We start from the raw sequence: 18953 nt of genomic DNA on the forward strand, positions 1-18953 counted from the left end.
AGACGAAAAACATTTGCAAATTGATAAAGTTTTTACCCATACTATGTGACACCTTTATAATGGAAGAAAAATGTATTTTAACATAGACTACATCATTCATGTACATACAGTAATGTTAAGTTTTAATTATTATATCAGTTAATGTAGATGGTTATTTAAACTAGAACATTTCTAATGACAATGTTTTATCCATATCATGTGACATTCTTATTGTGATGTTTTAATTGTATGTTATGATTGTCAGCTGAAGATGACCTTCACAAGGTCAAAACCAGTACTGTAGAACAATAATATATAAATATATGTATTGATTAGGTGGAAGCTTCAAAACTTCATATTTGTGAATATAATCAATACGGAATTGAAACTTATAGGTTATGAAATCTTTAGAATGCCTTTAATGTTAGTTGTAATTTAGTCATCTTTTCTAAATTATTTACAATTTTTAACTGTTAGTTTAAACCCCAACCCCATGGCCCTACAGCCCTTGAAGGGCCTTGGCCTACCAAGCAACCGCTGCTCAGTCCGAAGGCCTGCAGATTACGAGGTGTCGTGTGGTCAGCACAACGAATCCTCTCGGCCGTTATTCTTGGCTTTTTAGACCGGGGTCGCTATCTCACTGTCAGACAGCTCCTCAATTTTAATCACTTAGGCTGAGTGGACCTCAAACCAGCCCGCAGATCCAGGTAAAAATCCCTGACCTGGCCGGGAATCGAACCCGGGGCCTCCAGGTAAGAGCCAGGCACGCTACCCCTACACCATGGGGCTGGCTAATTGTTAGCTTACTGAATTTTAAATACGTTTTGATAATAGCGTTTTAAGCCAATTAAAGATTATATGAATGAGTGATCTGTTTCGAATCAACAAATGCGACTATTAATAGATCAATATAAAATGTATACTGGTACTGCTTGTTGTAAATTTAATTTCCAATTTATGTTATAAAAATGTTTTCATAGAAAGGTTGCCTTTGAAATGTTTGATAATTTAATATAGTGTTTTTAATTTTCTTCGCTGTTTAGATACGCATCCTAATCCATAATCTTGTATGGTTGTGCTACACTGTTCTGTACATTAATAAATTGGAGATGTACAGTATAGCTATCTTCACATCTTTGCAATAAAACAATAATTGATTTATGGCAAAGTTGTTAGGGCTCTTGGTCCTCACTTAACCACATTATGCAGCCTCGATACAGAATATCGTATAATCCTGAATACCAACCAATTTTTTGTTTTGACAGAAATTTTGTTCCTTAAATTGAGATGTGGGTCATATTTAAGCTTTTTGGATAGTGGTCTCATAATACATTGTTCCAAGGATGCGGCGACAGGGGTTTCATGTCACGCGACTTGGCAACAGCTGAAATCTCACTTTGTTGCTCAATTCCAGAAAACCACACATTCGCGACTGAAGGAAGAATAAGAAAATGTTATTAAAAAGTAAGGGTGATTGTAAAACTTTCCGTTAGTAGAGTGCACAGTTTCCAGTTTTATATATACATGACTGAAAGATGTGAACCAGGTTATGGTGTATTGACTGAAAGGTGTCAATTATAATCATTAGAGAAATTAAAATGAAGGTCTACCTACTCAATACCATTTAATATGATGTCAAATCACTTCTACAATGGGATCAGTTTTGGCCCCATTATGGGTCATCTTCAGTCATGGACCAAAAGTGACAATATATAGAGCAAGTACAATCAAATTAACACTTTAAAAAATCTCTCACTCTATAATACTACAGGGTCTCTCTTATAAACCCAGACCGAGCACATGGTGTTTGTACGTTGCGCTACAGCAGATGCCTCACACCAACTTACATCAAGTGCAGCAGCCATGCTTTAAGCATGTATACAATCTTATATGAAATCTTACAAGTGCCATCCTTCATAATGAGGGATTTCATAAACATCATTAGGATTTTCTGCACATCAATAGTGAGAGTTATAACTGTTCACATGACCTTTAAGATGAAACCAGGCCTCATCCGAAAAGAACAAAAGCTGTGAGTCGAAAAAATGATGATTCAATGATGCAAGATACCACTCACAATATCTCACTCTTGTGGCTGGATCAGCAGGTTTTAAATAACGGGCCCATGTAAACTTGTATGGTTTGATGTATAACAGCTTTGTAGCTCTGTGTTCAGAAGAAACCTAAACCCCTACTTCTTGTGCTAATTTGGTGAGCGATTTATTCGGTGACCCTTCCAAGATTTGCACCAATGTCATTTAGCTTTTCCTCTGTTAAAACTGTTCGTGTGAGCACGTTTTTTTGTTGAGCACTGAGCCAGTAGTTACAAAATTATTTACAATTACATGAATCTGTGCTCATGAAGGCAGCACTTCACCTGGAAATTGCTGAACAAATGTATCGCGTACCCGTCAAGCTGACTCGTACTTAAAATAACTTTTACATAAGAAAAAAATGTGTTGCAATGTTAACAGCTGAGATTCAGACTGGCCATTGATGCTAGGTCGAACACATGCATGCTCCTTGCGGCTCGGAGCATAAACGCCACTGGACGGTCTGGGTTTATACGAGAGACCCTGAATAATAATATTATTATTAATAATAATAATAATAATAATAATAATAATAATAATAATAATAATAATAATAATAATAATAATAATAATAATAATCATCATCACTAATTATAGTATTATAGACTGAGAGATTTTTGACTCTTTTATAAAATAATGTGTAATGTACATAATATTTTTGAAGTGTTAATTTGATTGTATTTGCGCTATACATTGCCAATTTTAGTCCATGGGTGAAGATAATAAACTGATCCCACTGTATAAGTGATTTGACATCATATTAAATGGTATTCAATAGGTGGACCTTTATTTTCATTTCTTATTAATGTGAAAATTGAGGAATGTGTAGACTTAATGAAAACAAGGAACATAAACATACTGGGACTCAGTGAAACCAAGTGGAAGGGAAAAGGATCAAAGGAACTCAGAGAGGGATACCATCTCTTTTGGTCAGGTGGAGACCAAGCAAAAAAATGGAGTTGGTGTTGTTATGGATCATCAAATGAAAGATCATGTAGTAGAAGTAAAATATGTTTCTGATCGGATTCTTTACATAATGCTGAAATTGGATTCTTCCCAGAACATCAACATCATTCAGTGCTATGCACCACAGACTGGTTGTGAAGATGAAGAAAAAGAACATTTTGAAGAAGACATAGAGGAAAGAATAAGAACAATTATCATAGGGGATATGAATGCTCAAGCAGGAACTGTGAGAGATGGATATGAAAGTATTCTAGGAGCACGTGGAAGGGGTCCACGAAACCCAGAAGGAACTAGACTACTTGACCTCTGCCTGAGGAACAACCTTATAATAGGGAACTCATGGTATCAAAAACAAAAAAGCCACCAGGTCACAAGATATGGATGGGATGGAAAAAGTGAATCTCTTATACATTACTTTTTGATCGAGAAACAACTACAAAATAGACTGTTAGATGTAAAAGTGATTCCTAGTGTCTACCTGGAAAGTGATCATAGACTCCTCATTGGATACTTAAAGTTTAAGTTAAAAGAAGTAAGAACCACACAGGTAAAGAAACTCAAGACCTGGAAGCTGAAGGACAATGATAGAATATTAGAGTTCCAAGAAAACATCAAAACAGTGATACCAAAGACAGATGAAAAGAACAGTTGAGGAGGAATGGAAGGATCTGAAAGAAAATCTAGTAATGATAACTGAGAAGGTTTGTGGATGAACCAGTGGCACAAGAAGAAGGAAGGAAACTCCATGGTGGAATGACAGAACAAGAACTGCTGTCCTGAACAAGAACAACATGTTCAGAAAATATTTCAAGAACCGGACTGATCATAATAAGGAACTATACGGGGTTGCTAAAAAACAAGCAAACAAAGTTGTTACAGAAGAACGAGAGAAGTGGTTGAACAAGTGGAGTGATGAATTGAAAGAGGATGTTAATGGTAATAAGAAAATGTTATATGGGATGATGAAAAATAGAAAAAGAGATAAAGAACACTCCAAATACCTAAGAGATGATAATGAAAATTTGATCACTGAAGATGAGAAGATCAAAGAGACTTGGGAGGACTTATTTTGATGAATTACTAAATATGAATTGCATGCAGCCTACACAAAAAGACAGTACCGGTACTACCTCCTGCAAGTCTGCCTCTGACAACAGGTTAGAAACAAGGAATGATGTAAGAATACGCCTGGAAATACATCAAAACTGGAAAATCAGCAGAGGCTGATGAAATTAATGGAGAAATGATCAAGGCAATGGGCATTTCTGGAAAACATTGGATCTACAGACTCTTTCGTAAGATCTGGAAAGGAGGAGACATACCAGTCGATTGGAAAACAGGAATCATAATCCCAATCTTCAAGAAAGGAGACAGAAAGAAATGTTCCAACTATAGAGGCATCACTTTAACATCTCAAGTTGGTAAACTTTATGAAAGAATTATAGAGCGTAAAATCAGACCCCTTATTGAAGAGAACCTCTTCGAAGAACAGTATGGATTCAGGAAGGGGAGATCAACAACTGATTTAATCTTTACAGTCCGTCAGTTAATGGAAAAAATACTATGAACACAACAGAGATTTGTGGTTAGCCTTTCTGGATATCAAGAAAGCATTTGATGCAGTGAATAGAGAGAAGGTGTGGGAAGCACTGAAGAAAATTGGAATACAGGACGACATGATACACCGGATCAAGAATTTATATGAAGATAGTCAAAGTAAAGTCAAAACACCTGTAGGAATGACTGAAACCTTTGATATAAAATCTGGGTTAAGACAGGGTGGTGTTCTGTCTCCTCTTCTTTTCATCACTGTGATGAACGAGATTCAGAGAAAAGTTCACCAAACCATTGGAGGTAAGAAAATGAAAGTTATATTGTTCGCGGATGATATATGCTTGTGCGGAGACTCTACAGAAGATCTTCAAGGACAAATAAACTCCTGGGCAGAATCTGCTAAAGAATATGGACTCATCTTCAGCCAAGAGAAAAGTGAGGTTATGGTCATGAAGAAATACGGGCAACCAATGGGACACATTGAAATGGAGGGGAAACAGCTACAGATGAACCATCAATTCAAATATCTTGGAAGTGGTATCTCTGATACTGGTTCTATAGATAAGGAAATTTCCCACAGAATTCAGGCAGGTAGCAACTTTTACAAAATAGTTAAAGACATAATATGGAACAAGAAAATACCAACAAAATGTAAGAGAATCATATATGAAACTTATTACATACCAATCTTGACCTATGGTTGCGAAACATGGACCATGAGAAACAAAGATGTTAGTAGAATCCAGGCAGTAGAAATGAAATTTGTCCGTAGCATGATCGGCAAAACACAGAGAGACAGAGTCCGTAATGAGGAAATTCGCAAGCAGGCTCAAGTTGTAAGACTGACGGACAAAATAACAGTGCAGCGACTGAGATGGTATGGACATATGCGACGCATGGGTGATAACAGATTACCAAAAAAAAATGTACGATCTAAAACTTGAAGACAAAAGACCAAGAGGGCGACCAAGACTCGGGTACAAGGACAGGGTGAAGATTGACATTCAACAGAGAAGACATACTTTGGAAAGCATTGAAGAAGGAGAGAAGTTCACGGACCGCAACTGGTGGAGAAGCCTCGTTTGCCGACCCATCGCTTAAGACGGAACGACATGGGATGTGTATGTATGTGAACGTTTGTCAATACGGATCATGATGAAGTTTATATCGTATGAAAAACATTATAGAGATGCAAGGGAACTTCAAAAGGAGGGTTTTACTGCAAGCTGTTGGTGGATAAGGAACTTATATCAAAGAAACTAAATGTGTATGTGAAAACATACATCTATTTCACAACGCCTCCCTGTTACCTATGAAGAAAACTTGACAGCCTTTCATTGCAGAAAAAAAATTCCTATTTGTTTCTCAAATTAAGAATGTTCATCACATGCCTGTTTATTTCGAAATGCCACTGGACAATACGGTTCACATTAAGGGCTCTAAAAGCATTACTATCAGGACAGGTGGTTGTAAAAATCAATGCTGCACGGTAATGTTATGCATGTTAGCAGACGGAATCAAACTACCTCCATATGTGGTTCTGAAAAGAAAAACCATTCCAACAGGAAATTTGCCGTCTGGTATTTTTGTTCAAACCCAATAATCAGGATGGATGGACAGTGAGCTTACTGAGGACTGGGTGAAGTGTGTTTGGCAACGTCGCTCGGGGGCTTTATTGCAAAAGAAGGGCCTGCTTGCGCTGGACAGTTATCGTGGGCATACTACAGACACCGTAAAACAATTGATAAATTCAAGAATATTGATCACGATCTAAAATTCTTAAAAATGGTTAATAAGGGCTCTCTGGTCAATATCTTTGAGAATTGTTTCATCCACCTGGATCAAATCTTAATCCCAATTTCAACCTTAATGAAATATCTGGAAGAAAACAAACCCTTTATTTGATCTATTAATTCCTATTTTCAATAAAAAGAAATTAAGTACTCTAAAACCCCTTCTTTCCCTCCAGCAATCACCCACCATTCCACATCCCTCAGTTATTTATTTTTTGTTTCTGTTATTATTTTTTCCTCCATGTTTGTTTCCACCTTGTTGGAAACAAATGAACATCTCAACTCTTTGCCATCAACATTCTGTTCATACTTGTTTCAGCAGAGTTGAGTTCTAGAAGATTCTTCAAGTGCTGGAATTTTAAGTGCTTCTTCAATGAACCATATTGGAAACAAATGAACATCTCAACACTTTCCCATCAACATCATTGTGTTCACACTTGTTTCAGCTGAGCTGAGTTCCAGAAGATTCCTCTAGTGCTGATATTTTAGTGTTTCACCTGGTCTTCTGTGAGGTGCAGTCTTCCAATTGGAGGAAAGCTGAGAGCTTGCACAGGACATGTGATTACGATGAGTGTTTTTAAAATCTTTACCTGTCTTGAATTTCATGCTTGCTTAATATATTTATTTACTTATTTATTTTTTATTTATTTATTTATTTATTTATTTATTTATTTATTTATGTCTTGTCTTTAGTTTGATTTTGACTGATGATGGTCTCTAGTTAAAACTAGTTAAAAACAAATATATGTAACTTTTTAAGGTTACAACAAATAGTACTGAATAGGTGGAAACCTTTAGCTTTTGTTTTACACTATATTGCTCCTCAATACGGATTAATATGAAATTTATTACCTATGAAAACAATTGATAAGTAAAGGAAAAATGGATCTGGGAATAATTCTAGGAGGGCTGACCTCTGCACTACAGCCATTTGATGTCTGTGTGAACTGGCCTTTCAAAGCCGCATTGAAACAGCTCTCCACTAAGTGGGCGACATCTGCCAGCAATCACGTGCTGACACCACTGGACAAGTGAAACAACCTGAAGTGGAATTTCTATGCAAATGAATGAAGACTGCATGGCATTGCATCTCCAACAACTTGGTGAGAAAAAGTTTCAAGAAATGTGGAATTTCAAATTCTATGGAAGATGACTACTTATGGGAAGTTTATAGTGACCAAAGTTCCAACGGTGGTAGTTTTGATGACATTGAATCGTGACCGGTTTGTACAATGAACTAGTTTTATTTCTCACTGTGGTGTTTTTAGTGTTTCTATTGCTTTTAAAGTGTTTTAAATTAGGAATTTTGTGACGCATTTGCAGATATTAAAAAAAAAGTGGTTAAGTAAATATTTGATTTATTTTTTTCCAAATTCTGTCATTAGAAATTCAAGCGTGCAGGTCTCATTCAGTGGTGGGTGGTATTTGGGATTATACAGTACATACGTTTCCTTACTTAATATAGACTAAAACTAAAAGATCTACATCCTAAGTCCAAAATGAGCGAGATTAATTCAATACTAACTACTCTAAACATTTTCATTGGTGTATTGCCTCAAATAAAAATAAACTTATGTATCTTGTTTTCTTCTAAGTTAAAAGGTTACCAGTGATGTGCTTGTTGGTCTACACTATGATTTTGTAAGGAAACTCTGCTTAAGGAAAACTTACAAGCATTAAATAGTTAACGCTTTCCATGCAAGCAGTGTTCAGATATTTTCATCATCAGCTCAGATAATATGTAACTATTTAATACCTAATGAATATGATCTGTGTTATCCTGCTCTATTCCGCGCTCCATCTACTGAGGTACATTTTAAGACATGGCGGAAACCAATTCAACTTTCTTCAAAGATGGCAGTGTGATAGCCATTCTATGTATTACATTCTAGTTGGTGTGCAGTGGTCTATAAAACACATCATTCACAGGAACAAATAGCAGTGCATCTTGTAACAAGAGAGTTTAAGAGGCAAGGGAAGGCCTCCAGTTTCACATATTCTCAGAGCTTTAGATGAAGTTGCTGGACTGTAATGAGCCACAGAGAAGACATGAGGCTGCCTCTTCATTATACGGTATGTTGCTATTACCTGAAAGGAAAGTAGGATGATCGATACGTCACACAAGCACATCATGAGCCAATATAAGGCCGTCAGCGCTCAGAAGAAATATTTACTAGCTACAGCGATCAAAATGGACATACGAATAGAGCTCAGACTGAAAGGGGCATAATTATCGGTTCCCACCAACTCGGTCATTCAAACCATTAGATTTCTGTTAAGTACCAGATACCACATTCAACAGTGAGTGATAGAGTGGTGAAATGGAAACATCAGGGAGTTAGAAAAAACCCACCTCGACCAGCGAAACCAAAACAGTTAACAAACCAGTCAGCTACATTAGAAACCGTTCCTACAGACTTTCAACTTACATCTGGAAGTAACACTACTAATCATATAATTCATCAGGAGGCATTTGCACTTGGATTCCATAGGCAACATGCAATACACAGACCAAGGATCACTAAACTGAACAATTGCCCTCAATTACAATGGTGCAAAACATGTCACTGGTGGACTCTAGAACAATGGAAGAGCCTCTTGTGAAGTGTCTAGTTATGTTACACACTATAGCAGTGATGATGTGAGGCCTCCGAAGAGGCCAGATGGAGGCCCTTCTAGTTGACGACCATGGGTGACCTGGTATCCAACTGTGTGGTGATGGTAATGACACAGGAAGAGGATATGACTCAGCATCGGCACATAGCCTACTCCTGTCAAATAACATCAAGGGGCCTTCTCAAGGCTTAACGTCCTCATCTGACAGACAAATCACCATTAACAAAATCTTTTACCCTCTCTGCATATGAACACTGTGGAGAGGTTTGGAACTGAACCCAGGATGTTTGCAAGCAATCTAGTGTTTAACCCTTTGAAGGTCACGGCGCAATAAATTGTGTGTAGCGGTAAGTGCCACTGTGGTTACGGCGCAATATATTGCGTGTTGGAATTTGAAGTGATATATCTTCGTAATTGTATGTCCTTGGACAACGATTGAAAAATGGAACTCCCTACATCTGTTGGCTATATTTTGAAGTCGTTAGGTTATTGTTATCACCACGGGGAGCGCTGGGAATGAAATGTTTTTTAGCGGATGTCTTCAGCTTTAGCGAGTCAATTGCAAACAGTTGAACATGGCTGCGCGAAGTCGAGCTGACTTGCTTACAGGCGACGATACAGTTCGTGAAATTCTTATGAATACTGAAAGTGACTGTTCAGTATTTGAAGATAGTGATGAAGACGATGTAGGAGGTATATCTGGAAATAATTCAAGTGGCGAAGACGTAAATGAAAGTGAGGTTGAGGTCTTACAGCCGCCACGTCCGAAGCGAACGAACGTAAATAAAGTGCCTAGTAATCACAGAGTTTGGGAAGACGAGACTATAACTAACCAATTCACGCCAACCGCTTTAGCTTCGATGGCAGTAAGTCAGGAATTCAGAATGTTTCACTGACGAAAAATTCTTCAGAAATTGACATTTTCAAAAAATTGTTCTCCGCCTCTGTGGTGTAGTGGTTAGTGTGATTAGCTGCCACCCCTAGAGGCCCGGGTTCGATTCCCGGCACTGCCACGAAATTTGAAAAGTGGTACGAGGGCTGGAACGGGGTCCACTCAGCCTCGGTAGGTCAAATGAGTAGAGGTGGGTTCGATTCCCACCTCAGCCATCCTGGAAGTGATTTTCCGTGGTTTACCACTTCTCCTCCAGGTAAATGCCGGAATGGTACCTAACTTAAGACCACGGCCGCTTCCTTCCCTCTTCCTTGCCTATCCTTTCCAATCTTCCCATCCCCCACCAAGGCCCCTGCTCAGCATAGCAGGCGAGGCCTCCTGGGTGAGGTACTGGTCATTCTCCCCAGTTGTATCCCCCGACCCAATGTCTCACGCTTCAGGACACTGCCCTTGAGGTGGTAGAGATGGGGTCCCTCGCTGAGTCCGAGGGAAAAACCAACCCTGGAGGGTAAGCAGATTAAGTAAGCAAGTAAAAAATTGTTCCCTGTACCTTGTTTTGAGGAATATCATACCAAAAAACATTACCAAAAATGATGTTTCACAATTTTTGTGCTCAAACTAGTTGTTTGATGTCTTGTTAACATACTATGTTAAATTCATTCATTTCATTAAAATATAATGCCTCCTGAGGGTTGTTTTGCAAACATGTGCAATAACCTAAATTTTGGGGTGTGCAGTGGACTAAGAAACCTGACTCTCAAAGGGTTAAAAATGGAACACCACCATCTCTCCTACCCTGTCAGTCAAAATTTTTTTTCCCACCACAATAGAGACTTGATGCTTTAACAATCATGGCCACCAGGCGGGTCATTGTGTGGAAGTCTTAATGGACATGTATAGATCAGGCGAGTAAATATAATACTGAAGGTGTTCCTCCTAACCAATACAAGTTCCATACCATCAATACAGAATCAGAAATTCATACATGATGCCAGGTGAGTGTTACACAGTTACAGGTCCCGCAAGAAGAGCTTGCCAAAGAAAGCTGCACAGAACATCGGCAGTGTTCGGGTGGGCTCGGTAGTAGCACTGCACACCCCCCTCACTTCGCTAAATCGCGTTACTGCCAGCGGTCTGGCCAGCTGAACTGTGACCAGCGTTCGAGTGAAATATAACCAGAGCCAGGACACATTACCCTATATCATAATATTGTTGGACATGCAGAATCAGAAACATTGAATGAAATAACAATAATAACAAAGAGATTAAGAATTATGTGATCTAAAATAGCAGTTAAGTGACCTAATGGCTTGTTCTAGTCCGCATCTTCTGAAAGAGGTTGAAAGCTGCTCATATCGCCTTCACTGTCATCCGCGCTATCACTACGCTCTCTCCGTCACTGTCAATATCGTCCTCCAGATTAATGATTATGCTGTGTGATACTTCATCCATTATGTGATCGCTCACAGTGTACTTATTCTCAGTGTCGATTACGTGCCTACATCGACTCGACCATTCTTCTGCCCCAATTGACGCAATTCCTTCCATCAGCAATGTTCTTGCATTATCGAGTCTGAAAGTAACATTCTTTTGTGCTACATAATCTTTAACTTGAGCCCAAATCATTTCAATTGGGTTCAAGTCTGGATGGTATGGTGGTAGACGCAAAATCGTATGCCCATATGTAGCAAGTAGTCTGTCGATTTGATATGTCTTATATCGTGATTTATGGGATTTAATCAAAGCATACAGTTGGGATTTTATCATCTCTGTAGAAAATGGAATACCCTTATCAGTCAACCAATCTTGCATAACTCGTTTTCGGGATGATGATGTGGGTGCACGCTCACACTGGACATTATGGTACGAGGCATTATCAATCACGACTACAGAGTTGGGTGGCAAATTAATTTCTCTGTCAGATATTTCTCGTAGTTTCTATAGTTCATCTCATTGTGATAATCCCCTGTTGTTTGGTTGGATTTGAAAACCAACAAAGCATTTGGAATAAAACCTGCATCTGAACCGGCATGTATCACTATTAATCGTTGTCCTTTCGAGATAGGTGACTTCAGTCCATGAAGGGTACTGTCACTCCAAGCACTTGACTTGGTGTGCGAACTATGCAAATATGTCTCATCAGTGTAAACAATAGGCCCTCTTGTCGGTACCGCTTTATGCTTTGTATGTACTGCACACACAGGAGCCTTATGTCAGGCTTCTCCATAAGTATTCTATGCATGTCTTCTGTCTTCCTCCACCGAAAACCTAGGCCTCAAACTATCTTGCTTGGTGTTCTTACGCAACCTTTAAACAGTATATCCTCAACCAGTTTCTTACGGATCTTTTCAAGGGTTGGTCTCTCGCCTTCGGTATTGTAAAAATTGTGAATCGTGCGCCTGACCGCGCATTTCTCTAAATCGTCTAATTTGGTCTTCTCTTTCCAGGCATTGAAAATGATTCACTTCACCCCTTTCGATCTTCTTTGCGTCTCGTATTACATTCCACACGGACCTTTCTGACACGCCCGTTGCTTCGGCCACTTTCTTTTGAATAGCACATAAGTTTCCAGCGGAGCATGTTTCATTTTTCATGAATTTATACATATTATAAATAACTTCTCTAGTTTGACTGTTTAAAGTTTTAGCACTCCCTAATTTAGAACGAAACGGGGGCATCGCTACGTACACTGAATATCATACTACAACAAATTCACTTTCAGCTACGAAATATATATAAAATATTAATAATACACGCACACGCTTCTTGTTTCTTTTCAATACACACTTGATAAAGAGCTGTACACTGTGCTTCTCAGTGAGCGGTTGAGTAACAATGTGCCCGGGAATCAGCATTCGGGCGACACACAGGAGCCCCGCAACGAGCTTAAACTTCGCCAACAGATATTGGTCTCTGCGCACGTTTGAGTTTCGGCAAGCTCATCTTGCAGGACCTATACCAGAGTATGAAATTTGGAGGAGGAAGCATTATAGTTGGACCTATTTCTAGTGGTTTGGTCGTGGTCTACTGGTTCCCCAAACCATGAGTGCCCAAGCCTATCAAGACATACTAGACAAATCCATGATACCCACCTTGTGGCAACAATTTGAACGGGCCCTTTTCATTTTCAACATGACAATGCACCCGTTCATGAAGTATTTCGATGAAATGAGAGTGAATGAAACTGAATGGTCAGCCCGAAGCCCCGATTACTCCCTAATGAGCATCTCTGGGATGAGTTATAGAGCCTGTTGATAGTCAAGACCAGACCGCTCCAAACAGCTACAGAAATGTTTGCAATATTTCAGGAGGAATGGAAAAAATTATCTACAGATATCTACAAGAACTTAGTGGAAAGTCTTTCTAGAAGACGGAGGTTGGTGATAGCAGCAAAGGGTAGGGGTACATCATGCCGACTCCATAGGAGCTCCAGTTAAGCCAGTGCCTATGGGTGTCTGGTCAGTGGCAGCAATAAGGACCCCGCAGACCCGATGGGGGCGGGGGCATGACTTGTGAGGGGCCCATGACTGTTTCTTAATTCAGTAGCTGAGGAGTGATTTTACATATTGATAAAGCTACAGCACACAACACAGTATTATTAGTATTCCAAACTAAGGCCATTGTAGTGCAGAGCTTCTTTCATCAATAGGAGTCATCATCATCGTTGACCAACTCCAGTTTCCCAGGTGAGGTATACGAGCCCCTTCCATTTTGTTTGGTCCATGAACCATTCTTTGTTCACAATCCGGTCCCAATCCTGACCTCTCTCCTCTACATCCTTCTTTACTAAGTCTGTCCATTTTTCCCTAGGTCTGCCCACTGGTCTCCTTCCCCTTATTTCTCTTTCATACTCCTGTCTTGCAGACCTATTGGCACTCATTCTTTTCACATGACCAAACCACTTCAGTCTTGCCTTTTGGATCTTCTGGAGTAAGGAGTCTTCTAGTCCTACGTCTTCTCTGACTTTTTAATTCCTGATTTTATCCCTCCTAGTCTTCTGGATCATTGTGCATAGGAACTTCATTTTGCTGCTTGAAGTTTCGAGTTGTCCTTTCTTGTTAATGTAGCAGTTTCCAGGCTGTATGTGAGGATAGGGTTGTAGTATGATTTATACAGTGTCATCTTGGTTTTGAGTGGTACTTGTTTATCCCATAGTAGCTGTCTTAATAATAATGTTATTTTGCTTTACATCCCACTAACTTCTTTTACGGTTTTCGGAGACGCCGAGGTTCCAGAATTTTGTCCCGCAGAAGTTCTTTTACGTGCCAGTAAATCGACTGACATGAGGCTGATGTGTTTGAGCACCTTCAAATACCACCAGACTGAGCCAGGATCGAACCTGTTTAGCTAAGTTATTCTTGGACGTTTTACTACCCAAGTACTTAAATTCTGTGACACTGTCCAGCTTAGTGCCATTTAGCATGATTTCTGGCTGATTGCTACCCTTCTGTACCTTCAACACCACCGTTTTAGCCTTGTTGATGTTTAATCCATATCTCTCAAACTCCTGACTCCACCCCTGCAGTCACTATTCCACATCTTTCTCCGAGTTACCCCAAATTACTACAACATCTGCAAATGCAAATGCTTTTAAGTCTTGTTGCCCCTATTCTCTTAGCGTCTTTATTATGGTATCCATTAAAATGATAAATAATAGGAGCGACAAAGCAAGCTTATTGTACTCCACTTTTTGTCTCAAACCAGTCTGACAGTCCAGACCCGACTTGTACATAGCTTCTTAGTTTTCTCGTAAAGCACCTTAGCTTTTGAAATTAGACTGTCTCATCAATAGGAGTATGGTAGTTATTTCTGAAAGAATGTGGACTTCCCAATCTGTTCCAATAAATAACCATCCCTTGCTGCCACTCACAACAATCAACAAGGCTCTTGAAGTAATTAGCCAGTTCTGAGAACCGAGTAGTCAGTGAAGATGTGATAACAAAGATATCCTTAACTGAAGTTTTGAGCCTGTTTATAACTCTCGGCAGTCAGTGTAGCTAAGTAGGCCTACGATGGATGGTCAATTTCTAAATTATCTGGTCCTAGGAACGAGATTATTTCTTAATATTGTGATGGTCAGTGTGTTTTTGTTACTATAATTGGAATATGCATTTCTTGTGTGTGTGTGTGTGTGTGTGTGTGTGTGTGTGTGTGTGTGTGTGTGTTCGTGCCACATAAGTGTATTATTTTCATTATTTTGGGTTTTAAAACTAAATTATGTCATAATAATGATTATTATTATTATCATCATAATCATCATCATCATCGTTGCTGTTCACTGTAATAATATACAACCCTGTACTAAGAAATAAACCTGTAACTTCCTTATCAGGAAACGAGGAGCCCATTTTCAATTATTGCAGGGTGGGGGGGAGGACAACCGAGCTTCTTAGAGCTGCTACTGTGTTTGGTCAGTAATGGCAATAATGTAATTAAATGCACTAAGCGAGTTGGCCGAGCAATCAGGGTCACATAGCTGTGAGCTTGCATTCAGGAGATGGTGGGTTCATATCCCATCATTGGCAGCTCTGAAAATTGTTTTCCATGGTTTCCTATTTTCACAACAGGCAAATGCTGGGGCTGTATCTCAATTAAGGACATGGCTTCTACCTTCCCAATCCTAGCTTTTTCTCATTCTTGCACGGCCAAAAACATTTAATGTGTTAGTGTGACGTTAAACTACGAGCTAAAATAAATTAAATGTATAATGATGACATTAGTTCAGACCTGGATCATTACCAAGGTCTTGGTTATTAGAGAGAATCATGTACAAGTCATTACAGAGATAAAAACTTAAAGTTTGTATCAAAACATGAAAGAATGCCTCACAAATACTATAACTATTGTAGTATTCTGGCTCAAGGATGCATAGATGAAAATTATTATTCAATTAATCTTTTACCAGAAAATATTAGCTTATAATTCAAGACCAAGACAGGTCTTCCTTTTATAAGCAAAGTCAAAGACACAAGACAGGAGAAGAAAAATAACATGTTTCATAACAAAAAATTTAACACTTTTATTATTACCTCTTTCCATTGGGACTACGATTTACAGTCATGATGGGAGCAGTCTGCAGCTTGTGAGCCGTGGATCCTTCCATGCACACCATCACACTGTACCCCAAGTTTTTTGATGTCACTTCTTCAACTGACAGAGGGAGAAGAGTTTTGCTCTTCTGATCAAGCAGCTCATATGGAGGAACAAGATAGGTAAGTTTCATGGCATGTCCTAAAACAGAGAGTTATTGTTTATTTATGTATTAATGCTGTCTACAATCACATGATGGACAACTTAATTTCTTGAAAAGAATAAACATCCTGAGACAAGAAACATGAAAGTACAATGGGAATCCACACAGAGAAGGCCTTCCACATCAAGTCAGAAGGCCTGTCAGAAATAGCTTCCTCTATTAATTGGTGGTGGAAGACTAGGAGAGTAACTGTAATTCACAAGGCGATAAACTATTCTTTAAGGCTGGCAAAGTGTCAAGTAGCAAAGTTTGTCCATAAATCTCTTTTCAATTGCTTCCTTGGCCTGCAATGACTAGTCATAACTTCATTATTCTTTGTGCGTATTCCCACCATAATTTCATGCTTTCTGTCTCAGAATGTTTATTCCTTGCAAGAACTGTCAGATTTATGATTCACATCAAACACAATACTTTCCATAAGAATATATTGCATAATAGGCTCTATAGGGTTCTTTTCATCCTCCTGTTTATCCTGTCTTCTACCACCTGTGTAAAACTTTGCTTCTCTTTGTCCTTCCCTTCCACATCCTGAGTTTGTCTCAATGTAATTTGAATTTTGGGGAATGTTTTAGTGCTATACATTCTGGTAGATGCACACTATTAGCATTAATTATGTTAACTAGCTAAAAACCAATATAAAGAAAGTGTTCTCAAAGAGCATTTCTGGATACAGGCTTACTGGAATTGCCTACTCCTGCACTGTTATTCACTGGTAATTAATCTGTGTGATGATTGTTTTAGGTTAAAAGTTCACTTATTTCCATGTGTGTGACTTTTGAGGAAATTTTATATTTCCTTGTGTGATTAGTAAACCTATGTAGGGGTAGCAATCTTGTTTAGAGTGCCTGGATTTCTGTTTAGGATGTAAGACAGTTTCATCAGCAGGTAGAATTCAAGATTTCTAGAGACGCTGCCTCCACTATCTTCAGTGAAACACTGAAGCACAAGCAATGGGTATCTAGCTTCTTATTTCACTCTAGTACAATTCTGAAGCATGTCCTTAAGACTACTACATCCATTTGAACTATTTCATTATTGAAAATGTCTCACCTGCTAAATAGTACTACCATCAACAGCAACTATCACTTTACTGAAATGATGTTAGTAAAAGAATATGACTTCAATCAATCCCACTGAGTAACGACTAACTCAGATGAAGAAGTATGTGCAGTAGCAATTCCAAAAGCTGAACTCCATGGCACAGTAGCACCAAAGGGCCATGGCCTACCAAGTGACGCTGTTCAGCTGGAAGGCCTGCAGATAATGAGGTATCGTATAGTTGGCAGGATGAATCTTCTCGGCCATTATTCTTGGCTTTCTAGACCAGGGCTGCTTATCTCCCCCCTCAGACAGTTCCTCAATTGTAATCATGTTAATCACGTAGGATGAGTGGACCTCAAACCAGGCCTCAGATCCAGGTAAAAATCCCTGAACTGGCCAGGAATCAAATTCGGGAATTGGGTAACAGCAGGCACGCTATTCCTACACGCCTACACTGCAGGAGTAGGCAATTTCAGCAAGACTTTATCCAGAGAGGCTCTTTCAGAACACTTTTTATATAATGGATATTAGCTAAATGACATAATTAAACTGCAACCATATTTCCTCCACCACCACATTAAAAGAATCAAGAATGTAATGATAAAATACCTAAAGAGTCCTAGTGATTAATAAATGCAGTTTATCTGGCCTCCTGGCCTCTCTCAACGGCTCGAGGTACTTGGTGTCACCACACCGAAGTGAAAGGTGTGCCCGCGGCCAGGGGAGGCCGGCTCGTCCACAGGTATCCAGCTATGTACTAGCCGTCCTAATGCTAGCACTTTCCGGAGATGTACAACTGAACCCAGGTCCCAACCAAAGCAATCAAGGTATGACATTTTTCTATCAAAATGTGAGGAGTATGCGTAACTCGCTTGCTGACTTTAATGCTGGAGTAAGTGAAGGGAAGTATGACTGTATTTGTATCAGCGAAAGTTGGCTTAACGAAACTGTAGTTGATACTGAAATATTAACGGACAGTTACATTGTATTTCGTAAGGACAGACATTCCGTGAACACTGCAAAACAGGATGGTGGAGGTGTTTTACTAGCTGTGAAGCCTGACCTTGGACCAGTGTCGAAGCCTGAGCTTGCTGGGAATTGGGAGTGTCAAGTAGTGAAAGTCAACCCTCAACCCGATCGTGCTGTCTTCATTGTGTGCTGCTACCTGCCTCCAGATGAAGTGAACGACCGGCTTAGCGACCTACGCCAAACATTGAGAAACATTACATCTGTTCTCAACTCACGGGACACTGTTATTGTGTGCGGTGATTTTAACTTGAGCCAATTAGCTTGGAAAACTGATGAGTCGTCGAAAGTACAACACATTATCAAACAGAGAAGCGAGGAGGTATTTTTATTTCTAGAAATTATTAATGAATTCGATCTCAGTCAGATTTGTGATTTCCCTACTAGGAATGATAATTTTCTAGACTTAATTTTAGTCTCAAATGAATTACTTCGGAGTGGAGAGTGCGTCAAAACTGAAAACGTAATTCACTCAGATCACCAAGCCATCAAAATCTTCCTGCCTATGCCAAGGACATTTCGCTTCAAAGCGCAAAACAAAGTCATATTTGCATGGAAGAAAGCTGATTTTTCTTTAATGAGGGACCTTTTATCCCTGTGCCCCTGGGATATGATTAAAGAGTCTCACTCTGTGGATGAAGCTGTGAGCACTTTTTATGACTTACTATATGCGGTCATAAAAGACAGCGTACCATTTCGAAAAAATAACATCAGAAAATATCCTTCTTGGTACAACTCAG

The 18953-nt window shown here is 39.2% G+C and overlaps 1 protein-coding gene across 1 annotated transcript in view; it reads right to left on the reverse strand.

Moving 5' to 3' along the window:
- MED1 (Mediator complex subunit 1) overlaps nucleotides 1-18953 on the reverse strand; it is a 143895-nt gene that overhangs the window by 47170 nt on the left and 77772 nt on the right. Inside the window, exon 6 of the mRNA XM_067137654.2 lies at nucleotides 15923-16124. Within this exon, the coding sequence (XP_066993755.2) occupies nucleotides 15923-16124 (202 nt within the window). The remainder of the gene's footprint in view (nucleotides 1-15922; nucleotides 16125-18953) is intronic.

Source organism: Anabrus simplex, chromosome 1 (genome assembly GCF_040414725.1).
Source record: "Anabrus simplex isolate iqAnaSimp1 chromosome 1, ASM4041472v1, whole genome shotgun sequence".
NCBI classification, from domain to species: Eukaryota; Metazoa; Arthropoda; class Insecta; order Orthoptera; family Tettigoniidae; genus Anabrus; species Anabrus simplex.